The sequence below is a fragment of the Sinohyriopsis cumingii genome, chromosome 11 (assembly GCF_028554795.1).
Source record: "Sinohyriopsis cumingii isolate HCF-2022 chromosome 11, ASM2855479v2, whole genome shotgun sequence".
NCBI lineage: Eukaryota > Metazoa > Mollusca > Bivalvia > Unionida > Unionidae > Sinohyriopsis > Sinohyriopsis cumingii.
This window is the reverse complement of record NC_142971.1, coordinates 50,396,062-50,422,677: the sequence shown is the minus strand read 5'-3', so window position 1 is coordinate 50,422,677 and position 26,616 is coordinate 50,396,062. Positions and strand designations below refer to the sequence as shown.

The 26,616-nt window shown below is 34.5% G+C and overlaps 1 protein-coding gene across 1 annotated transcript; it reads right to left on the bottom strand.

Annotated features, from left to right (window-relative positions):
* Positions 1–24,746, bottom strand: LOC149788428 (COMM domain-containing protein 7-like). The gene is made up of 9 exons (XM_089974414.1): positions 24,601–24,746; positions 19,309–19,362; positions 12,832–12,934; positions 10,904–10,960; positions 6,527–6,564; positions 4,161–4,251; positions 3,368–3,417; positions 2,648–2,696; positions 1–602 (listed from the first exon to the last, which is right to left on the bottom strand). The coding sequence occupies exons 1-9, from the start codon at positions 24,742–24,744 to the stop codon at positions 526–528; spliced, it is 663 nt and encodes a 220-aa protein (XP_089830540.1). The 5' UTR covers positions 24,745–24,746; the 3' UTR covers positions 1–525.
* Positions 24,747–26,616: the final 1,870 nt, after the last annotated feature.

Genomic DNA, 26,616 nt, shown 5'->3' with positions numbered 1-26,616 from the left:
TTAAAGTTCAAATTATTTATTGACATCATTAATTTACAAAAATATTGCACAAAATCAAAAGACATCTCAATCTCACAATTCACAGGAACAGTTTTCAAAACAGCACTAGTCTGTCACAAACAAACATCTAGATGACTATACATTTATTCTGCAACAATCATACATGGTATTTATCACACTGTTTTGAAGTATGTCTAATTTTTCTTTAAGAGTTATTCATGAAACGTGTAAACTATGCGGCTTAAAAATAAAAATTCCAAGCACTAAATATTTTTGTACCTCGACTCTTTAAAACTAAATTAGAATTCAAATAATAACTGCTGACTCTTTGAGAAAGTTTTCTAATGAAAGGACAAGTAACCTATCCATCTGAACACTCTCATTAACAAATTCAATATTTATGTGCATCACAAACCTAAAATACATGCCCTTCCATGATAAATATTGACTCTACATCCATGCTTATTTAATATTAACGAGAAGTTCCCTTTTTCTCCCTCTCTCTCTCTCTCCAGCACTGGAACATTAGCTGAGGTACTCCAAACTGGCTTTGGCTTTTTCCATTTCATGAAGAAAAGAATAGAACTGTGGTAATGTGAGCTCTGGAAAGTAAAATAAACTCACTTTTACTATGTTTCTCATGTTAATAGGACATAAATTATAAAATATCTGGAACTTCTTAACAAAAGAAAATTGTTTTCAAAATAATATCACAACAAACTACATAATTAAAATGCCTAAAGAAAAATCTAAATGCTTTGCTTTGCATGATTTTTTTTCATTTCAATGTGCCTCATCAACAATCTGTCAATTGGGGCAAAGCTACATATAAAAAACTGGTGTTGAGGAATCAACCTGGCCAAAATTACATGGTTTTAGTCCTGCAAGAATGAAATAATTCCCCAACATATAGAGCACAAAGTTAATAAATCTGTGCAAGAGAATACTGTAAGCCAAATACTGTCCCAGTACATTTTTCCAAATATAAAACATGGTATGTGCTTGCTAATACAGTGGTCCCCCTCTTATACGGCCACCCCTTCTGCACTGAAAAAGTTGCCTTATAAGATGGGTGGCCTTTCCAGAGGGGAACTAATTTTTTAGTGAGAAGTATATGTAATGTACATAGTAAGAAAGCTACATACTTCAAAGCATTTAATATCTTCATTAAAATTAACATTAATTTTAAAAATATTCTTCTTGTGTTAAGAATAGGCTTAATTAAACTGAATATACATTAATAGTTCTTATTCTTGATGTAAGTGTGATATGCGAGCAGGTATTGTTGTCATGCACATTGCAAAACCCTTTAGAAACGTCATTTAAATCTTGATACATACATAATTATCTTTCCATTTGCTCCATTTTCTCACTGATACTGAATATTCTCCTTATCAGTTATGAAATTGTTTATTTCAGTCTTTACTACATGTTTTATTCTAGTCTTTTCTATATAAAATTGTTTAAGTCCCCACTCCCCACCTTCGATGTCATCGAGTAGAATAACTGACTTTCTTCTAAAGTAATATGTCTCTGTTTGCATGATAACATGTTAATGTTTGGTAATGATTTATTCAGATGTTGCTAACTGTATGCGATTTAATTATGCAGACAAAACTTTTGTAAAGTGGATGAAATGCCTTCTTTATAAAGGAAGTGATACATGCATTGTCACATGCTTTTTCAGTCTTTGTGTGGTACCCTGTTTTATTCAAGGCTAAAATCTGTGTGTGTCTTAATCCACAAAATTTATATTTAATCAGCAAAGAGAAGAACTCAGCAGATGCGTGAAGCTTAAAACTCTATCACAACATTGTTGACGTAATTTCCTGTAAATGTCCGCTTATAGATAATGATATACTATTAAACTTAGTGTTACATTTACTTTCAGTAATGGAAACCTGACATTGGGAGACAGCTATTGAGAGTAGAGATAATCTGATTAATTTCCTTATGAATTAATTATTGGTTCTGAACAGATCTGAAATAAAAAGTGGCCACTTGAAAGGGGAACATTTTACAATTCTGTACTAATATGCTGGCTACCTGTCACGTTAGAGGGGTGGCCATTTTTTAGGGGTACTTTTGAATACAAACTTGTCGGAATCATGGAATTACGTGTGGCCATTGGTCAGGAAGGCCATTCAAGAGGGGGACCACTGTACTACCATTTTCCTAATTTTTGTAAAAACATTGATAATATATACTGCTTTCATGGAATTTTAAAAATACAAATTTTAAAATTTGGCTGTGAATATGTCATTTGATGGCTCATATTCTACTATAGTTTGTGGTGGTGGTGGTGGTGAATTTGGCTGTGAATATGTGATTTGATAGCTTATATTCTACCATAGTTGGTGTGGGGGAAATTTGGCTGTGAATATGCGATTTGATTGTTCATATTCTACTTATAGTTTGGGGGGGGGGATTTGGATGTGAATATGTGATTTGATGGCTTATATTCTACTTAAATTGGGCTGGGGGGAAGGGAATTTGCCTGTGAATATGTGATATGATGGTTCATATTCTAATTATAGTGGAATGGGGGGGACTGCTTTCTGTATTAGGATAGGTGCTCTATGGTTACTTCCCATGTAAACTTTCACCGTACATCTCATTTCAAAAGCTTCATATAAATGCCACCTACCCATGTAAATGTTGCTTGTTCCATTTCCTGTGTTGATTACAAGCTTAAGCTAAAGAGAAAAAATACATTAATTTGACTGCTATGTAACTTTGCATTAATTATTATTATCTAATTGTTCTAGCCATGCACTTCATAAACTTATTAGCAACTTTATTTTTTGCCTCAAGTTACTTTGTATTATGGATCTTCCAAAAGGCAAATGTCATAGCAATTAGGACACCACTGTGATATAATATAACAATTAGGACACCACTGTGATATAGCAATTAGGACACCACCGTGATATAATATAGCAATTAGGACACCACTGTGATATAATATAGCAATTAGGACACCACTGTGATATAATAATCTTCTTTTGCCTTTTTAAACATGCATTTGATCAATATGATTACTGCTGATTGCTGTTACAAGGAAATGATGCTATTTATAAAATATAACCAATACTATAATACAAGAACACATGAATTAAGTACAAAACAGCTTTAGAGTCAAAACCAGAAAATCAAAGAAATTGAAGACACTTTTGAATCAACAGACTGGATACACAGTAAAATCTGGCAGTCATAAACAATTTGGAAACTTTTACTGCTGATGCCTGAAACTTTAAACCAATATGAAAATTTCTCATCATAAATTCCCTGCTGAATTTTTCATACATACAATACAGGCAATTATAGCAACGTATTCTATGTCAACATTTTTATGCCAGAGTCTTACCTGTAGGAAGGTGTTTCCCACTTTATCAAGCTCGCTACTAGCTGCTGTAACTGAAAACCAGAAAATATGCAAAACTCCTTATAATAAAAGTTAAAACTTGCTAGGCATACAAAATTCACAGTTCAATGAAGACTCAGAAAGCATTAAATAACCAATTACATTAAATTATAGTACAATATGTGGTATATATTGCCTTCATGTTCATGAACTTGTGATCAGTTTCTGAAACTGACTGCACTATGTGGTATTTAGGCAGGGATGAAAGCTCTAGAGCAAAGAATTTAAATTTAAAAAATTTAAATCTTCACAAACAGCCTTTTAAATCCTAATGCTGCATCAATCAATATGTAAGGATGCAAAGCAGTTACATTTAATAGTATACTACCAATTAAACTGCTTATTTCATACATTGTCATTATACAACCAATTAAACTGCTTATTTCATACATTGTCATTATACAACCAATTAAACTGCTTGTTTCATACACTATCATTATTCAACAACAAAAAACTGCTTGTTTCAGAGATTATTATTATGTTTGTCTGATATGCTTTGGATTTCTCCAAAGGATCAAGTAAAATGGATTCACTGTTGGCAACCTGAAAGCAAATTGTTTTTAGTCATTTCAACATGACATCCATTATGAATATTTCCAATTCTTATGGTGCATAATCTTATTAAATTTAATTTGAATCTGCATATAGCTACCCTTTGTCACTGAAGTTTGAACATAATGTAAACTATAATGAGAATAAATCCAGGTTAACAGCTCTCACATAGTTAACCACTTACCTCCAAACTTCCACTCCATGTCCACCAGCTGGTTAACCATCAACATCTGACTGATGGCACTGCGAGACAGGGCTAGAAAATTGCTTTTCCACTGCAGGGAGGGAAAAAAGCAAATGACAATTCATTCTATATCACTGCAGAGAGGAAATAAAGCAAATGACAATGTACTCTATATCAAAGCAGAAACCACTGTGTACCATATGTACTCGCTTATGTCAAAAATTCCAACTGCAAATTACACAGACCCAAATTTGCCATCATATAATGTGCCAGCAGATCTGTTGTTGTTGTTGTTGTGGGGTTTAATGCAATTTTTCAGCACAGGATAGGCTATATATGGCGACCAGTATTAATGGTGGAGGAAGAACCCGGGAAAACCCCAGGAAGAACCACCGACCCACGAGAAGCTACTGGCAAGCTTTCTCATATACCCACATTGGCCGAATCCTAGACTCGAACCCACTCAGACAGAGGTTAGATGGCAGTAATCCGTAACGGAGAGCGCTATAGACTACTCGGCCACTCAGGGCCCCACTGGCAGATCTGGGTTTGTACAGTGTTTGAAGTGGTTAACTTGCATACAAGGCTCTACAGTCTACACCAAGGTTAGGGTTGCAGTTTCACAGTGAAAAATATGTGTTGACTCATTTCTGCCTAATTATAGTTTCATCAGAAGCTGGCCACAGCTCGCACATCAAGCCTGACCCCCGGAACTTTTCATAAGTCTATGTTATACATATCAAGATGACTACACATTCCAAGTAAAAACACTGGCCAACTAAACCTGAGAAACTGACAAAATATAAACCATAACATTTGGGTTAATGTAGGGTGTGGACAGACAGGCATACAAATGTATGGACAGATGGCCATGCAATGATATCATTCCAATGAATATGTTGAGCTTCAACCAAGGCATGCCCTACAAAACCTGTATGCATTGTTCTATAAATGGCTGAGTGGAAAAGCAGGAATTTTCTGACAATAGTGTAGACAATCTCATGGAATGTAATATTGCATCTTAGAGCTGAATACCACAAAGAAATTTTGTACCATGGTATACCACAGTATTTCTGAATGTACCGTGATATGTACTGCAGGATAATGCAATTGTATTAATGACCAAGAATTTACTATCCTGGGACTGGGCCCTGACACATTTTTGTTTACTTTCCTTCTGTCAATAGTGGGGGAAAAATATCTTGCCGATTTACAGCAATGTAACATCATATTCTATCCATGATACTATCTGGAAAAATATGAATTATCTTGAGATTAAAGGAAAAGAAAATATTTCAGCTCAAACGAAAATCAATTGCCACCCACCCCCAATTAAAAGACCAGTACCTTATACCAGATGAATTTACAATATTTATATTAATTATTGTATATGCTGTAACACTAAAGTTTTAACTAAAATGGGACAAGTAAGATTACATTATAGCTGATAGTGTGAAAACATCGTGCTAACATTAGAGAGCCTATTGATAAAAACAGGAAGCATTGATACTAAAGCCAACAGTCTTCTAGCTACAATATTGATATAATAGCAGGGAAACTTTGAGTGGGATGCCAATGCCCTGGGCAAGATAGTTATCAGAGAGGAGAGTAATCATAAAACACAAACAACAAACAAAAACATATTTAGTGGATTTGAGAAATTATGCAGAGAAATATGCTAAGTACATTCATATATGCTAGTAAATAACTAAAACATGATATTTAGTGTTTTTTTGTCCAAATGTTTTCGGAAAGTTGGATTTGGCCCTAATATGTTTCACACTCCATTTTGCCACTGCATTGGCATATGTGACACGTGTCTAACATAAAGAATCATAAATATAATTATATTTTTGTAAAATTCACCACTAATTTGTGACATTTACAACATTTTTGTGAAAAAAGATACTTTTTACAACTATTTTGACAATGATGTTAATATCATATAGGTCGTAACAAGATTCTTCAGGCATTTCTGTAATGCCCTACTGAGAGAAACTACTGATGTATCTGTACAGTGTAAAAGTACCATGGTACATACCATCAGGAAAAAAATACTGCAGTAAACTGGTACACTGGCAATACTGCAGTTTTATTACATCTATAAAGTTTAGGAGATCATTAATGTAAATGAATGAAGAATGGGAATGTGTGTGTGAAAACAATGACTATACAATTCAAGCCAACAGGAGTTAAGCAGAACTAGGTATTCACAGACCAGCACAGTGTAATGTAAAGAATATTGAGAAAGCACCAGCACTTTACCATTATTTAATATTTCTTAAAGGGCAAAAGTGATAAGACAAGCTTACAATTTTGTCATTAGTTTTTAAATAGTCATTTTATATGAAGTAAGAAATGCGTACCTGTTGTGCAAAAAGTTCAGACTTTTCTTCTGACAACCCTGTAAAAAGATAACATGGTAAACAACAAACAAGTACATGTATCATTCCTGAAAGTCTTGGTACACTGTCATTCTTATGGACTTGGTGTAAGACACTCTTCACACTTTTTGCTCCATTGATTGTGGTATACCATATCTCAACAAACTAGTAAATTATAGGTATAAAAAAAATCATCTAACTTAAGCTGATAACTTCTTTTCGTTACTTTAATAAATCAGTTGTTTCTTTACAATGAAGTCTGACTGAAAAATGCAAGTTTTTACAACAGACATGGATGCGTTCCATGACATCATGTCCTCAAACCCATCACTTGACAATTTCTGTCGAGACATATATAGCACAGTTCATGCAATGTTTCAGTTTTTTATGTGTCATCATGGGGCAGTTAATCCCCTCAAAGCAGTGATGAAGCTCCACAGTGTTGGGGTAAATAACTACAAATCACCACCATGATTCAGCAGGCATGCCTTGTGCTTCTCCACCCTGCAAGGGGCTAACTAACATTACCAATTTACAGTTGAACTGCCAGTGCATGAAAACCACTCATGGAAAGACTAAGATATTAGTGTGATTTATAATCAGATACCAACAAAAGAATCAATCATCTTTTTGTTGATAACGTAATTAACAACAAAAAAATCATTCTAAAGGAACGCTGCATACTCAGTACTTAAAAAAGGCTAAACAGCTACCATGCAACATGCCAATTATTGCCAAAGTAAAAAATTTCTGTCCATTCCCAATTCAGTTTAAACAATGTAGCCCAAGTTAACATATTTATCCACGTAAAGTAGATCATGGAAAATTCTAGGAATTTTATGTTATTGCCTTATTCTAACAAATCTGAACAAACCTGAGAATTTAATAGCATTAGTTATAACCCAGCAATGAACACTGAATGTTTGTCAATTGTCAGCAATTAAACTAATTAAATTTACTGCTGAAATGTGTGTGTGTGCGTGTGATTTTGATTTTTAACATAGCTTTAACAATTTTTCAGTCATATCGCTACGATGTCTGCAGTGTGGCAGTTTTATAGTGATGTCTAGCACTGGGGCATCATGCCATAGACATGTAGCATGATGTCCCACCCAGTCACATTATCTGACACCAAGCTGACCAGTCCTAACACTAACCTCTTAATGCTGAGAACCAAATGAGGCAGCTGTTAATACCTATTTTTATAAGTCTTTGGTATGACTCGGCTGGGGACTGAACCCACGACTTTCTGAAATGAAAAACAAATGTGGGAAAGTTGTCATGATTCCAAGTTAATCCCCCTGTGTGATAGTTAATTTGCAATCAATGAATTTTGGTCTTTATTTTCCAACAAAGAAGTAACATCTCACACTATCAATTATAATTTGTTTGTTTTGCATTTGATAATGTTGAATTTATATAAAATATGATTTGGAAGACAAAAAACACAAAACTAAACTGTTTCCTTAATTTATAAAAGCAATGATGTTGACAACTCAATGATCCATTATGCCATCTCTCTCTCTCAATTAAACTCTAGCACAGGCTTGCTGGGGTCATACATAGTACCTATGCCATTTATTAACACAATGTCCACTCCAAGGTGGGTGCTGGATTTGACCCTGCAGAAGGGTATGGTATGCAGTGCTATTCTCCTGAGAAGCCATCGTTATTCCATTAGTATGTGCAGGAAGATGGCGACCTGTCATTTTTTAAATCCTCTCCAAGCTCTATTCACACTCATATCAATGTATGAAGAAATGAAAAATCACATGAGCTATACCGTATGTCATTTTAAAATTTGTGATTTGAGTAGTTAGATTTACAGTAAAAAGGTAGTACTGTGAAATTGATACATTATTCTTTTACAACTGGATTGCACAACATGTGGAACTGCAAACAGTGACACACTTTCTGCCATTCTGCTTCACTTTACCAGGTTAATATCAATAACTGGTAATCAGGTAATGTAACTATTAATATCTATAGTATAATGGTGTAACAAAGCTTGCACTTAAAACAAAGTTTATAAAGTCCATTGTTTCAGATTTTCCAGCTTTTAAAGAAAATGAAATATAAATATTTTACTGTGTGCACTTGCATAACCACTCCATTTAATTATTACACCGCTCCCTCGATAACTCGCGCCTGGATAACTCGCAATCCTGCTTATAATGCGGTGTCTGTCTTGGCTCCCGATTTTTTCCAGAGAAAATGTATTTAAAATATTTTTAAAATATGCTGAACATGAAAAAATTACGATAAGAATTGATAAATTAAACCTTGATACACTGCTTGTTTTATCATCGAAAATGGTGATTAATGCCCGTAAAAATATAATCCATATTTTGAAATTTGCAAGTTCTAAAGAAGAATTAATTTCAGAGATCTCGAAAACGCTTAATTATGCGTATTTGGATGCCAATTTTTTGATCTGGGACGCAGAAAATCACTAAGGCAGAGTCCTCCATATGCATGAAATAGGTGCGCGGGAAAATTCAAAGATTTGCCAGTCCTGTTTCAGCCACCTGCTTTGTGGGAAAATGTGTTGATCAGTTAACTGTGCTGATATTTACAATGACAGAATTCAGTGACTGAAAGACACTTTGATGTACTGTTGCCATTTTATAAGAGTACATTAAAAAAAAAAAAAAGAACATGATGTAACAGCTAGGCGGCTAGTTCAAAGGCTTTGACTAGCGGCCGAGTGAGAAAATGTACTGATATTTAGTGATTGAATTCAGAGGCAGAAAGACCCAGTTTTGAAATCCTAGCGAGACCTCTGTTTAAAGATATCATATATTATGTAAGTTTTTATGATAAATAGTTGTTAGTATACTGTAAATAAACAGTCTGGTGAAATAGCGATCAATGAAAACTTTTGGTAAATGCTAACAGGTGGCAACAGAGAATGAAATAAACACCAATTAAACGTCTTCCTGTGTGAAAGTCACGTTCTAATCCTTTAATTCCATTTCAGTGTAAACATTATAATCACAACATATTCTGTTCATTGAAAACATGAAAAGTGTCAATTGACCGTCACATCAAAACCCGTGAGTACTTCTGTGAGAACCTAATTACATGTACATGCCGGCTTTGTTTTGATCAACAACTTGGGGAAGTGTTTATTGCATTAAAAAAAAAAATCAATTACAAGAGACCTTGGGTGCTGGATTAAGGGTCTTGGAGCTGCCTTTGACGTAAAGCAAAACAGTAACAGAGACAACAACGATGATAGTGACTTCGAATGTTTCAGTGAAACTGATGTCATTAATGCCGAGGCTGTTTGGGAGAAATTCATACAGACTCATGGTCCTGAGATGGGCGTTTCTCTTGATGATATGGAGGAGTGGATTTGTGCTGACAATGATTGCCCCACAGCCGAATACATGTCAGATGAAACTATAATTATTTCTATAGCGAACAAATTTGCAGCAGAAGATGATTCTAACTGGAGTAACACAAGTGTTGAAAGTGATGCAGATGCAGATTTTGCACCCCCCACACCTCTGCACAGGAAGCAATCAAATATTTTGATATTGCCATAAGGTGGCTGGAGATCCAAAATGTTGACTACGTAAAGCTCGTGCAGTTGAGAAATCTGAGGGATTTTGCTCGGCGGCAGAGAAATCAAGGAGTAACACACACAAAAAAAATAACTGATTTTTTACAAAAAGTGAATTGATATTTGTCAAGCGTGGCACAAACGGCAAGTATTAACTTGTTCTAATTTACGTTGTTTTAAATTTGTAGACCAATTAAATATGTTAGTACTGATTAACCCTTGTTTTGTTTTTGTTTTCCATTTTACTTCTATCACATTCAAAAATATTTATCTATCTATCGTTCGATCGACACTGTTTCTCAAAAAGAGTCGATCTTTTGTATATAAAAAAACGTCTAATTTGGATCAAAGAATAAAACTAGAATGTATCCAATTCAACATAAAAATTAGCGACGTAGTACACAATGTGTGAAGTGGTACACATGTTAAGCAAATGGAAACCACGTGGAATAATGTTTTTGATGATCGCCTCAATATACTGTAATTTATCCTGAAATTAATGTTGTCCTATGAGGAAATAATAAAGTACACCGTTAAGAAGAAATATTTATTAACATTTAATCTCAGAACGATTATAAAGTGAGTATTCAACAGTATAATCTGTCTATCCCCCCCACCTTATTTCTCCGTTATGTCGTCATTCACTTTATTGGTTTTGGGCTTATTTTATAGGTCCCTCGATAACTCGCGCCTCACTTATAGTGCGGTCGATGTTTCTGGACCCCGATGTGCGCGTGTTATAGAGGGAGTGGTGTATATTAGTTTTGGGCAGTACTGAAATAAGTTGTCACCTAGGCTGAGAAAATCTTCTTTGACCTGAGATGGACCCAGACTCTTCTTCAGGGCACCTGCAATAAAACACACAAAGTGTATGTACAGAAGAGTTCACACTGTGATATAAAATAACAATTGAGTGTCTGCAGGTCCTTAATATCAAAATTCAATCCATACTCAGATCAGTTGTTTCTCTGTACTGCAGGCTGTCTGCAAAACTATTCTAGCTCTCTATCGCTAATTTCAAATTAATATCAATTCTACCTGTATTGTCAAAACTATTTGAAAAGCATGTAGCCATTCAGATCTATAAATTTTTCGAAACATACTCTCTATTTCATAAAGTGCAATCAGGATTTAGAAAGTATCACTCGTGCCAAACAGAACTTACCAAATTAACTGATCTCTGGCTGAAGGAAATGGAAAATGGACATATGACTGGGATTGTTTTGCTTGACTTCAAGAAAGCCTTTGATCTTACTGATCATGAAATTCTGCTGCTAAAGTTGGACTGTTACAGGTTTGACAATCCTTCTTTAAACTGGTTTAGATCATACCTAAACCAAAGGTCTCAACAAGTAAGCATTGGCAATATTAGCTCTCAAACTCGCACTATTCATTCATGAGTCCCTCAAGGCTCAGTTTTGGGCCCTCTCCTCTTCCTTACCTATATCAATGATCTACAATTAGATAATGAACCCACAAACACAGATTTGTTTGCAGATGATGCAACCTTGTATACATCTAGTTCTCATACTGAAGTTATCCAAATGAGATTAAATTCAGACCTTATTAAAGTCCAAAACTGGGCACAACAAAATAGGATGGTAATTAATGAAAGTAAAACAAAATGTATGATTCTGGGGACATCACAAAAGCTACACAAGTCAGGGAACCCAAAACTATCTCTTGCAATAAATAATCATCCATTAGAAAATGTCAAACATGAAAGGCTTGTAGTGTGTCTGTAGATAATAATTTATTATGGAATGACCATATTGATAAGCTTTGTAAAACACTGTCATTCAAAATTGCCCTTCTCAACAGAATCAAGAAATATTTACCTATGGAAACTCACAATCTATACTACAAGTCATATATTCTTCCAACAATGGATTATTGTTCTAATGTATGGGGAAACTGTGCTAAATCTGAGCTTGACAGGATTTATAAACTTCAGAAACGAGCAGCACGTGTAATTTTAGATGCATCTGTTGATCATCCCTCAAAAGCATTATTTACAGAACTCAAATGGTTCACAATATACGACAGGATAGATTTTCACAAGGCAGTTCTTTTATATAAATGTCTACATGGAACTGCACCAGAGTATCTTCAGGACTTATTCAGGCCTTTTTCAACACAATACCAGTTGAGATCAATATCACATGGAAACCTTCTAATACCAAAACCAAGAACAGAGCAATTTGAAAAGAGTTTTCAATACTCTGGTACAGTTCTGTGGAATAAGCTTCCACTACATGTAAAATCTGCTGAAAATATTAGAGTATTTAAGAAAAGATATCATGAGCATGTATGTGTTTCTAACAGATAATGGAATTTAGTATTTTAATACTAAACATGTTAAAATAAACACTAATTATTGCTATCTTCATATAATGTGCATTGTTATACTCTCCTTAAGAGGGCCGCAAGGGAGAATAGTCCTTGACTAATGAGTCACCCTCTATAAATAAAGCATTATTATTATTATTATTATTATTATTATTATTATGTAAATTAAGTGCCCTAAAATAAATTTAGATTATTCCTGAGTACCACCAACAAAAGTATAAAAGACCTATGAGTTCCCAATAAACTTCCCAGGAACAGAAATATTGATTCTGATACTAAAATGTAATTTATTTCTGCTCATATGACTGAAGAGGCAGATAACAGCAAGATAAAGATTTCTCAGAAAGACAGTGAGCTTAAGGAAACTAACTGTTTGGAACAGCCAAAAGGCTCTTAAACACATTCTTCAGTGGTCCAACAGCAACACCATGGTTGGCTGCAAAATCCTCCAGCTGGGACATTAACCTTGTGGACTGCAAATACAATGACACTAACTTTATCCATCAAAAGGTATGAAGTACTGGAACCAGAATTCCAGCTTTGTAAAGAGTGCTCCCCCATTATGACCTCAACCCCAAATACTTAAGCCTCTTGAGTAGTTCTGGTCATGTCTCATCCAATTCTAATACAATTTTGGGATATATGCTTATGTCATCACTATGTTATAAAATTTTGAGATGTATGCATATTAATAAGTTGATCTTGGCTGAACTTACTACCTTTCTAGAAGCAACATTTCTGGTCTGATCTGGATCAAACTTGAAATACTAGCTTTTGTCAAGGTCAGATTAGGCTAAATATAGATTTTGTGGATGGCTTTGATAATGTACAAGATCCACTCATATTAATGATGTAATCTTACATCCGATTCTCAGAGCTTGTTACCACTCTGAAGCCATACTATATTTGTAGTCTGATTTGATCTAGCATGGCATATATGCTTCTATCCAAATATGTTATATATACAGTGTATCTATATTTTACATAAATCCTGGTATATGATATTATCTAATTTTTTAATTTTATTCATGACTATAAATTGTGGTGATTATCTATAGCTGGATCTGGCATGTGTGCAAAGAGTCTATTTTAAGATATCAAAGAAAGTAAAGTTGCATAGGATCTATAAATAGATGCTTACATATATCTTGACAGTTACTAATAACAGAAATATTAGTAAATATGTTATGAGATTTGGCCTTTTCCCATTGGGCAGGTCAGTCAGGTGGTATTGTAGAAGAATTAAGTTAATTTCTATTGGGTTGATTCAGTCACATGAATATGTATTTTTAAATACCAGATTGAGTAGTAAGATCTGTAAGTGGGGTATACTGCAACATATAGTTGTAATAGACTCTTAAATATGTGTATAAAGAGAGAACTGAGCAACCAGATTTCATTCCCATTTTGGAATCATTCTTATTTCTTGTGTTCCTGTTGTTATATCAAGTCTGCAGACATCTTTTATATTATTTTAGAAGAAAAACACAGTTTGCACAGTTCAGTGGAAATAGAAGGTGTTCATTGAACAATAATATTATTTTATAACTACTGTGAATTATTATTCACAGGAGTTCTGGACAATGTCATTTTAACATAAAGATTCTTGACAGACCAGTACATTAGTGGTTTTGACATTTATACGGAACTTGTCATTCTTTTGGACTTTAATAAAGCTTTGTCAGTAATAATTTGGACTCACTTCATAATACTGTAAGTTCCTCTCACATTTGATTTATAATGCTGATAATGAAATTATTTGTTAAGTTTTACAAAACTTGTTGGTTTTGCTTCTTTCTGTTACTTAGTTTATGACCAGAGAGTTGTAACAGCAGGATCTTGGAATATTTTAATTATGAACAAGATCGATGCAAATTAATGAAATAATCTTGCATCTAATCAATAGGGAATTACCATTCTCAAAGCCATCTTTTTTACCTGTTGGATATATTATCGTAAGATCTAGGATGACTTCAATAATGAGTCTTGGTGAATGTATGCTTTCATTTTTTTTAAAAAGTTAACAGGTCTTAAGACATGGCAAAACTGGCAAAATAAACATGATATAAAGTTTGAGAGATAGTGTACATAGGTTGTGTTCTTACGCTATTACATAAGGCCTGTTTTAGTGGAACAGTAAACGTTTAAGTTACAACTATATAAGCCAAATGAGTTATATCAGGCCAACATGAGCCTCTTGTTAAAATAGTGCCACTTCATTTGGGGATTTAACAGCTATAAAAGTAAGAATACTAAAACTGAAAGTGATTCTGAGAAATGTATCATCTAACAAACATCTTCCATTTTCTGGTGTAGGCTTTTGTACCAATGTTGAAATTAATTCAGATGTCAATCAAGTCAAACACTCTTTTTTCAGAACACATTCTTAGGGGATTTCAATGAGAATGAACAAACAAAATCCAATAAAGGATAACTCTGAGCAGAAATCCATAAAGCAAATAAAATATTGTATTGGAGCATGTTATTTATTTCATTCAATGAATGGAAAGTTCACAAGCAAATGTTTTGGTTCATACAATTTATTTTATGATTCCATATACTATTGTGTTGTATTCACATCACATGTCTTTGCCATAAAATGCTATCATCAGAGTAAATATTGCAGTCTAAGGCAATCATACCAAACTAGCTCCAGCTGCCAACATAGACAACCGAAGCCAACTCTTCTGGTATGCACCTACACAAGATATATTGGAATGTTTTATGATAAAACCAGTTTGTATTCTGGTCAAGTACAAGATCTGATGGAGATTTCACTAATGGAAATTTACAGTTATGTATATGGGTGCCTACCAAATATCCTGAAATTCTAATGGCTGCCAGACATTATTTTTACCAAAAAAAATAACATGACAGTCATATATTTCTTTTTATAAGTTCAGGAAATAAGCTTTCACATCTCTGTTGTCATGGATTTTGTGGCTAGATATTGGGTGTTCAAAAAAAATATAAAAAGCTTTGTCAGTGGCACCAATACTATTCCAAACTAGACCCAGTAAACATCTGAATTTTACTTTTATAAGATGCTTTTTTAAAGCACTTTATTAGATAAATCAATCAAAGGTAAGTTGATCTAATGCTATCTGCAAACTCCTATAACCAATATCAGTTTACTTAAGAGTAAGTGATTGTCAAAATCTTTCATCTACTAGAAATGTCTAACAAATACAAGGATTCCAGGAAATCTGGTACTCCCATACTTCACAGACAAAGAGCTGAGTCAACCTTACTAGATTTCTTGGGTTTCCAATCTGTGGCACACAAAGTATGGTACTAATAACAACATATATGAAGAGACAAAGCTTGAACTGACCAGCATACAGGTAGAGACAAAGCATGTACCAAATAGCATACAAGTAAAGCAAAAGCTTGTACTAAATAGCACACAGGTAGAGACAAAGCCCATACTAAATAACACACAGGTACAGACAAGGCATGTACTAAATAGCATATAGGTAGATATAAAGCTTATGATAAATAGCACATGTAGAGAGAAGCCTGTACTAAATAGCATACAGGTAGAGAGAAAGTTTGTACTAAATATCATACAGGTAGAGACAAAGCCTGTACTAAATAGCATAATGGTAGAGACAGTGCCTGTACTAAATAGCATACAGGTAAAGACAGTGCCTGTACTCAATAGCATACAGGCAGAGACAAAGCCTGTACTAAATAGCATACAGGTAGAGAAAAAGCTTCTACTAAATAGCATACAGGTATAGACAAAGCTTGTACTAAATAGCATACAGGTAGAGATAAAGTTTGTACTAAATAGCACTCATGTAAGGGACAAAGCTTGTGTTACATAGCATACAGGTAGAGACAAAGCCTGTACTAAATATCACACAGGTAGAGACAAAGCCCTAATAAACAGCATACAGGCAGAGACAAAGCCTGTACTAAATAGCTGACTGGTAGAGACAAAGCCTGTACTAAATATCACACAGGTAGAGACAAAGCCTTAATAAATACCATACATATAGAGACAAAGCCTGTACTAAAAAGCATACAGGTAGAGACAGTGCTTTTACTAAATATCATACAGGTAGAGACAATGCATGTACTAAATAGCATAAAGGCAGAGATAAAGCCTGTGCTAAATAGTATACATGTACAGAAAAGCCTGTACTAAATAGCAGACAGGTAGAGATAAAGCTTGTACTAAATATCACACACGTAGAGAGAAAGCCTGTACTACATAACACACAGGTACAGACAAAACTGTACTAAATAACATACAGGTAGAGACAGTGCCTGTACTCAACAGCACCCAGGCAGAGGCAGTGCCTGTACTCAATAGCATACAGGTAAAGAAAGTGCCTGTACTAAATAGCATACAGGCAGAGACAAAGCCTGTACTAAAAAGCATACAGGTAGAGAAAAAGCTTGTACTAAAGAGCACACAGGTGGAGACAAAGCCTGAATAAATAGCATACTGGCAGAGATGATGCCTGTACTAAATAGCATACTGGTAGAGACAACGCCTGTACTAAAAAGCATATATGTAGAGAAAAAGCTTGTACTAAATAGCATACAGGTAGAGAAAAAGCTTGTACTAAATAGCACACATGTAGGGACAAAGCTTGTACTAAATGGCAAACAGGTAGAGACAAAGCCCCTGTAAAAAATAGCACACAGGTAGAGACAGTGCCTGTACTAAATAGCATACAGGCAGAGATAAAGCCTGTACTAAATAGCAAACAGGTAGAGACAAAGTCTGTACTAAATAGCATACAGGTAGAGACAAAGCCATTCCTAAACAGCATACAGGCAAAAACAAAGCCTGTAGTAAATAGCATACCAGTAGAGAAAAAGCTTGTATTAAATAGCAGACAGGTAGAGACAAAGTTTGTACTAAATAGCAAGCAGGTAGAGATAAAACCTGTACTAAATAGGATACAGGTAGATACAAAACTGTACTAAATAACATACAGATAGAGACAGTGCATGTGCTCAATAGCATACAGGTAGAGACAAAGCCTCTATTAAATAGCAGACAGGTAGCGACAAAGCCTGTACTAAATAGCAAACAGGTACAGATAAAGTCAATACTAAATAACATACAGGTAGAGACAAAGCCGGTACTAAAGAGCATACAAGTAGAGAAAAGCTTGTATTAAATAGCAGACAGGTAGAGATAAAGCTTGTATTAAATAGCACACATGTAGGGACAAAGCTTGTACTAAATAACATGCAGGTAGAGAGAAAGCTTGTACTAAATAGCACACATGTTGGAACAAAGCTTGTACTAAATAGCATACAGGTAGAGACAAAGCCTGTACTAAATATCACACAGGTAGAGATAAAGCCTGTACTAATTATAACTACAGATGCCAAGCACATAGAAGCCCGGGTTGTGAATAAACACAACTTACAGTGATCAGTAAACTCCTTCCTTGAACTTATTGACAGGATATCAATGAAAAACGTTATTTTTATTACAAAGCATGCTGACCTCGGAAGCCCACTTTGGATACTCTGAAGACGTCTTTTTAAATAAAGAATATCAATACAAAGGTTATTTTATTCCAAAGCAAGCCAACCTTGGAAGCCAACTTTGGATTTATTTAAGTGTGCCAATTTATTTTCATTTGGGGGGGATACAGAAAGACAGGCAAGATATGGGAGCTAACTTTTGTTAATTTTCACTGGTATTCATAGGAATTTTGAAAATAAATTGAAACAACAGAACAATTTTTAAAGTGACACAATATTTTGCTTCATGCACGGACATCAATGGCACAGAGTCACAAAGATTTGGAGAAAATAAAGCCTTTTGATGAATTCATGAAGGTCTGAAGATTAGCAGATGATTTCGCCGACAATATGATCATTATCATGGATGAAACTCTTGTGTACTTAGATCTGATTCCTGGAGAGACTGGCGATAAGATGGAGGGTCAAAAGTGTGAGAATTAGCATGACTCTGCAGTTTCAGCTTCAGATGATGTGTTGCCTCTAACAATAATTGTTCACAGTATGAGAAAGCTAAAACAATAAGCAGGAGAAGGATGAGATGAAGCTGCAGTGGATTAAAACGTCTTATCTAAAGTACGCAGTTTTAAACTTTTTTAAATAAAATTTCAGTTGGAGTGCATTTTCTGACATGTAATTTCTGAATGATTTAAACAGCGTCCCACAACTTACAACAAAAAAACAATGTGGTCCAGAACATAGTGCACACAAAAATTACTTTCAAAAGTAGTGTATGGTGTCCCAACAAATATGATGTCCCAATATAAAAGGTAAATACAGTAATTATATAATTAAATGGCTGACAACTGCCGAGTACAGCAACAGGTTAAAAGAGAAGAATGCAATTTCCAAATGGAATGAAATCTGTGGTTAGATCAATCTTGAAGAAAGTGAAAACTGGAGATTATACAAATTTGTTTCATTTTAATTGGATCCATGACATTACTGCATTATATCCAGAACTGTATTATAATAATGAGTTTGTTTGTGTGTGTGTGTCATAATAATAATGTGTGTGCTTATGTTGAGTATTATAATCAATGTGTGTATTTATGTTGGCATTACAATAATGTGTGTGTCTATTTATTTTTTGGCATTATAATACATGTAATTGTGTGTTATGTTTGGCATGTGCACGCCATTTGTATTTATGTTTGGCATTATAATTATGCACATCTGTACTCATGTTAGGCATTATAATAATGTTTTGTATTTATGTTTGGCATTATACTAATGTGTGTGTTTATGTTTGGCATGATACTAATGTATGTTTATGTTTGGCATTGCAATAAACATTAGATTGGCCAGGATCTGGCAATAAATACTCCCTCTTCCTTCAAAGATAACTTACTTTGGAAGATTCAGTGAGGAATGAAAAGACATATTCAAGCAGCTGAAGAAATTGCTGAAAATGAGAAAAATCAAAATGTAAGTCACAATGAATTCAATTCAAGAGAACATGAACACTCTACAGTCTGTATTACTCTACTACCCAGGATATCATTCTCTATTACCTGTCTCTACTGGCAAGCTTAGTCACATACCTACTCTGGCTGAGCCAGTGATTCAAATCCATGCAGACATAGGTCAGATGTCAGTGATTGACAAAGGCAAGTGCCTTAGACCACCTAGCAACATTGGAACCCCTACTGTGAGTAGGTTAAGGCCTTTAGGACATCATCCAGGGACTGCTGTCTGATGTTTTGAAGTCATTGCTCACATGTGCTGAATCTCACATTTATGAGATTTACACCTAAGAAGTTTTTTAATTTATTTTACATAACGCTTAACCAAACCCATCCATGCCATCTGCAATCTCAGAGGCATGACTAATTTTCACAAGTTTTATTATATTCTACACTGATAGGAGTATAACTGAGACAAGTTTCTGGTTCATTATTGTCACATATATGACAGTCTGGTTCATTATGATCACTTAGTTAACAGTCATGTTCATTATTTTCACATAGTTGACAGTCTGGTTCATTATGGCCACATAGTTGACCATCTGGTTCAGTATGGCCATACAGTTGATAGTCATGTTCATTATTATCACATAGTTGACAGTCTGGTTCATTATTGTCACATAGTTGACAGTCTGGTTCATTATTATCACATAGTTGACAGTCTGGTTCATTATTATCACATAGTTGACAGTCTGGTTCATTATTGTCAAATGGATGACAGTGGATGACAGTCTGGTTCATTACTGCCACACAATTGACAATCTGGTTCATTATTGCCACACAGTTGACAGTCTGGTTCATTACTGTCACAAAGATGACAGTCTGGTTCATTATTGCCACATAGTTGACAGTCTGGTTTGTTCATAATGACTTACTGACTCTGATACTTATGGAATAAAATTCCAGAACATAAACACTTGGTGTTACCTTATAAGAGAGACCACCCAACCCTTCTGCAAATAAACGGTGGTCTTGTAAGACAAGTTAACTCATCCGTTGTCGTTACATTATATAACTAAATAAATGTGTCATTAAAATATGGTCTTAAATAACAAGTGGCCTCCAATAAAGCCAGTTTTCAAGTTAGGGTTTCATGTATAAATTTACTTTTTGAAAAGGATTTCACAGGAAACTAAGTCATAAAGGGTTTAGTTCTGCTGTCAATCATGTTTTTGACCAATTTACCATGATACATGAAAATTTGTTGTATTAAAGCAATAACAATTAGGAAAGGTTTAATAAGCCATTACTGCTATATTGCTCAATTCAAGATTCATTGGTATGTAAGCATTATCATGTAAATTCTGCCATGACCTTACAAGACCACCCCAAATGACTGAGGTAAAGATATCCTACAACACTCATCTACATACATCATCCCTCCATGGCATCTGGAGATTTTTTTCAATTAGGAGAGGAGTTTATAACACAAGATGAACTTAGTCTGGTAGCGGTACCATATTTATTCTAATTAAGTAAACTTTACATTATTTATATGTTTGTAGACACCAGTTTCAGAGATCAAAACAGAATCATTTTAATGTGGTAAGTGTGATGATACTACAGAATTACATGTACATATATTACTTCATTCCAAATATGAAAAATAAGTTGCTGTGAATCTTTGTGGTTATTGTTTATCATCAATTTTACTACTAATGTTCAATGTACATGTACTAAGAACCATGTCATCCAAGTTCACTGTTATCACACTATCACGATGATTCCTATTCCACATGTTAAGAATAACTCAGTCAAGGGATTGTTTCAGCTTTATTTGAACTACAATTATGACCCATAAGTTCTTCACTGAAGTGTCATCGGTATTAAAATTCCATGTACAAAGCACATTGACAGAAAGCAAAATGCAAGATTTTATGTTAAGTCTAAGTGCTCGATGAGACCCAGTACCTAACAAAATATCAATAAAATTACTTTCATATTCATATTTCAGCACATTCAAATATTAGATAAAATAAAATAAACTTAGCACATTCTTCTTATATGATCTACAATGATGACAAATTGTAAAGTGATTTTTACCTTAGCCAATAATGGAACTCATTTTTACGTTATTATTACCGCAACACTGCCATCAGAATCTAAATCTTGATGGCAAAAAAGTGCGCTTGTTTTGTTTTCAGTGCCCTTTAAAAAAATAAAATGTATGCCTATTTTAGATGTCAATCAAATGATGACAATTTGTAACTCTATTGATTTGATGTCCTGGTTCTGTCACATGTATGCTTATTAGTTCTGGTATTAAAATCTCCTAATAAAAACACCTATTTGAAGTATGCATGAAAGTAATTTTGGATGCAAATACGTTAGTCTCATCTTAGTAAAAAACCTTGAATCAGATGGTGAAGCATACATAACTCCAGAATAAATATCATCATCAGTTTCTGAACCAGTGTTGTTGATTTTAACCCATGTCTGAAATCTCATATTGATAGTTACAAAATGAGAGATATTCTTTGACAACAATGCAGTTAGTCATCAAATATGGAATAAGTCTATGGCCTTTCTGCCAATCAGACCAGGAAACCCCCAATGTGACCTTGGCCAATGAAATCAAGGCAATGATCAATATAATCTTTTCAAAACAAACTTTTCCAGTCAAAGAAAGTCATAAATAAGCATTAATGGTCTCAATTTTATATGCTTGTTTAACAATTTTCCCTTAAGACTTCAAGTTTGTTAAACAACTTCCCTCTTCCTGTGAAGCCATCAATTTACAGTCATCATTAATAGTAATAATAAACATTATTTAAAATAACCAGTCTTAAATAAATTATTTGAAAATTTAAAGTTATGTCCTATGGCATTTTGTCCTATACATCCACCATTACTATTAAATTAAAACTGATTTTTCTCCTGTGACTTTCTGTCCATTGTGTGTGACCTTTTGTCTTGTTACATTGTCCTATTTGTAATTGTGACTTTTTGTTCCGTGCCTTTCTTTCCTTTGTGTATCTGTGACTTTCTGTCCCATAACTTTTTGTCCATTTATCTAGAAAACATATTTATGGTTTGGATAGGGGACAATTACAACATTAAAATAATTGATTATTAAAAGCTAGCATACATGCTCCTATCAGATTTTTTCTCAAGGTTATTTTATTGGCTTGTTATTTATTGCACTCATCCAAAGTGGGCAAACAAATATTTACAAATAAACAACAATAATAATAATAATCTTGAATCAAAATCTTGGGAATTGACCCAAAGGAGCTTGTATCATTGCTTACAATTCACCTGTCAGTCATATATTTACTATAAAAAAAAACTACACTATAAGTATGATTGATAGAAAATTTGAAAGTAGCAACAGTAGGCATCACTAGAGGGCACTGTCAATAAATATTAAAATTTTCTCAAAGTGGCAACTTTATTACCCCTGGCACTGCTTCCACTTTCATGTGTAAAAAGCTTGGATTATTAAATCGAAATGTATTCATGGTTGAAAAGTCAACTGTATAGACATGTATTTTGGGTATATGACACAAGGCCTTATTGTACAACATATCTGGCTAAAATAAACAAGGCCATCAGTTTTCAATACACAGTAAAGCTAAATAAACAAACATATACACTTACTAATGACTATTTTTTAAATACCTTGGATATCATTTTACGAAAATAATACTAAAATGAGAATATTTGCATAAAACTCCAAATTAGGTCTTTTATAAAGGTCACTCAAGCCACCAAGAACAGTAACTCTTCCCTGCAAATGTATATGCAATAAATGTTATCAATGGCAACAATACAATATAAATCAAGCTTGAAAAAACCCACTAAAAAACTTCATTTTATGAAAAAGCTGACATTTATACCAAGGAATCATATTATACATATGTGTTGTCATTTATTAAAGTAAATGCATTTAAAAAATTTGGTACAGCTTTTGTGTGTAATGTAATTTTGACGTAAGACTTGGGCTTGATGGACAATACTGATACTAGTGACGGTTACAATGACATGCACGTGATTGTGAACATCTAAATATTATAACCATCGGATCACCTGTTCCTGGTATGATTCTTATCTAAAGACACTGGAATTTAAATTAGAATGTACATGCTAAACGTAGGTAAAAAGGGAAAAATTTGAATAACTAGAGGAAAAGAAAACAATTCATCGTTATTGTGGATGTTAATCTGAATTAATAAAGTCATTATAAGGAACAGAAAATAGATCTATAGCTTTTCTCTTTTCAAACAAAAAACAACCTCATCATAAATATTTCTTGAGAACTAACTTGGTGAAGGATTCTTCTCTCTCTTCTGGCAAATTAACACTACTTCATGAACCGTATAATATTACTTAAAACTGGTCAGAATTATTAGGAATTATTAAGAAAATATCTCAGATTTGGGTAATTTGCAGCATTCACAATTTACACCACAGAAATGCAGATTTACTGCAACAGCAAATGAGTGGAAAATCTGCATAATATGAAAAGCTGATAAGAGGAATTTTTATCTTATCATATTAAGTAAATTCTAAAATGGCAATTGTGGTTTACTAAATTGTTATTTCAGCTCAATGTCCACGTGTGCAAGAACACTGTTATCTATATTCCATTTGTAATTTTGTCGACTTTTCTCCACTATTATAATGTATGTATACCTGTATTTTTGTAACTGACCTAGGCCAACAAGTTGTTCTCCTTTTTTTTTTTTTTTTTTTTTTTTTGACTGGTGGCCAAACAAACGAAAAAAAGGTGAACAACTTGTTGGTCTACAACTGACCTTGATTGGTCCAACATTTCTTTTTAAGAAATATGCAAATTTCCGCTTGAAATAACATGAGGTCATAATTTTGCAAACAGTAACCAAAGACCAGTATTTAATTTGACAGACGGTGCGTGTTTGAATGATTCGTGTGCTTTTATTGGAAAAGATATAACACAGATGAAGTTATTTTTTAATTCTGCACACCTGAATTATGCAGAAAACATTCTACTTTTATTTATTCTAAAAATCTGCGGGGGAAAAAATGTATTCCCTGTTGATATTGTAAAAAATGATACGAGCCCCTGTGAATTACCCTAGTCCTACTAGGCCCCTTCTCGTGCACGCACCTACTCAAAGTCTCTACTAAAAGATAACCAGCCATTTTCCCTATTTAAATAAAAGGATCATCCATTTTTATAAAACATAAAGGTTTACCTCATCTTTAAATTTGTTTAGTGCCTGTATATCACTGAACATTGAATCAGGGGGTGTTTCCTTGCTGAAGTGAAACACCTTCGCTGCCATGGCTGTTGTTGTTGATTGGAAGTCCCTCCGGTATTTTATCGGAGCACCCCACATTTCATGTTCTGTGTGTGATTTGGATTTTTAACGTAGCTTTAACAATTTTTCAGTCATATTGGTACGATGTCTGCAGCGTGGCAGTTTATAGTGATGTCCAGCACTGGGGCATCATGCCGAAGACATGTAGCACGATGTCCCACCCAGTCACATTATCCTGACACCAGGCCGACCAGTCCTAACACTAACCTCTTAATGCTGAGCGCCAAGCGAGGTAGCTGTTAGTACCATTTTTGTAAGTCTTTGGTATGACTCGGCCTGGGATCGAACCCACGACCTCCCGCATCCGAGGCGGACGCTCTAACCACTAGGCCACCGGAGCGGTCCATTTCATGTTCTAGTAACACACACACACACACACACACGCTACAAAAAAAAATGAAACTCATAAGTAGTAAGGGGGGATGGATTAGCGTCAATGGGAATTAGCATTACAGAGACCCCTGGGACAGATTAGCGTCAAGGGAAATTTAACATGGAGAAAAATCGTGGGACAGATTAGCGTCAAGGGAAATTTAACATGGAGAAAAATCGTGGGACGGTTTAGCGTCAAAGGAATTTAAACAGGGTGGGACTTTATAGCGTCAAGGGAAATTGAACATGGGATTTTTTTTTAAAAATTTTTTTAAATTTAAATTTAAATTTAAATTTTTTAAAAAAAGGGGTAGGCAATTGAAAGGCTATCTCTTTTCGAGAAATATGGCTGGCCCTGAAAAGGGCCTTTGGGTTTTCTTCTTCTTCTAATTTCTTCTTTTCCTCCACCAAGTTCTTATTTTATCTCCTACACTCTTCTTCTCTTTCTTTTTTTTCTTCTCCTCCTCTTCTTTCTTCTTCTCTTCCTCCTCTTCTTTCTTCCTCTTTTCATTTTCTTCTTCTTTTTCAATTTTTTCATTCCATGCTCTCATCCTTATCCTTTCCTCTTCATCCTCCTTCTCCTCCTTTATTTCTTTCAACAGATCACTGATGATTACCTTCATTTTTCGTAAATTGTTTATCTCCATCTTCACTCGATGGGGACTATATGAGTAGTGATCCTCGTTTAGGTTAACCAACATTTGCTCAAACATTCCTAAATTGTCCATGACGTTTTGCAATTTTTCCATTTTGTTAAGGTGGTTCGAAGCCATCTTCTTTTTTATTCTTTGCAGAATGGTTTGAACGACGAATACTGTGGGTTCTTATACAAAAAGCGCAGACGTGAAGGAAAACATCCCCCAAGACATAAAAATTGATCTTACCTAGATCATGACCGAACAACGTGCGGACGTGAAGGAAAACATCCCCCTACTTTCTCATTTCATATAATACAACCCTAACTATGCTCTTCACATACGCTAAGAAACCCATAATCTACTATTCACACAAACATACCTGAGCTGTTACAAACACAAACACACAAACACATACCCTCACATTTTTTAAAAAGAGTTAGTGTTTATATTCACACTACTCTACCTACACACATTGGCAAATTAATAGTTATTTCTTTTCTAGAGTATTGGGTAGCCCTGAAAAGGGCTGTTTTTTTTCAACTCCAGATGCACCTATCTAATGGTTGCACCTTCCAGGCCTGGCGCCACACACACATCTTTGACTCCAGTCTCTTTTTACTTTTTGTCTTGAGAGTGCAGAGGCGAGATGATTCGCTTCAGCACCCCAATCCTCTGTCTCGGGAATATTGTATGACATCCTCTCTCCTATTTTCTTTTCCTCTTCTTCCCTCTCTCTTCTCTCCTCCTCTTCCTTCTTTATTCTTGCTTCTTCTACGATAGCCTCCGCTGATAGTTCGTTTACTATGCGCCTGGCATATTCCAGGTGCATCTGGAGTTCTAGCAGCTTCACAATCCTTGTATTCATTCTCTTGCTGTTAAC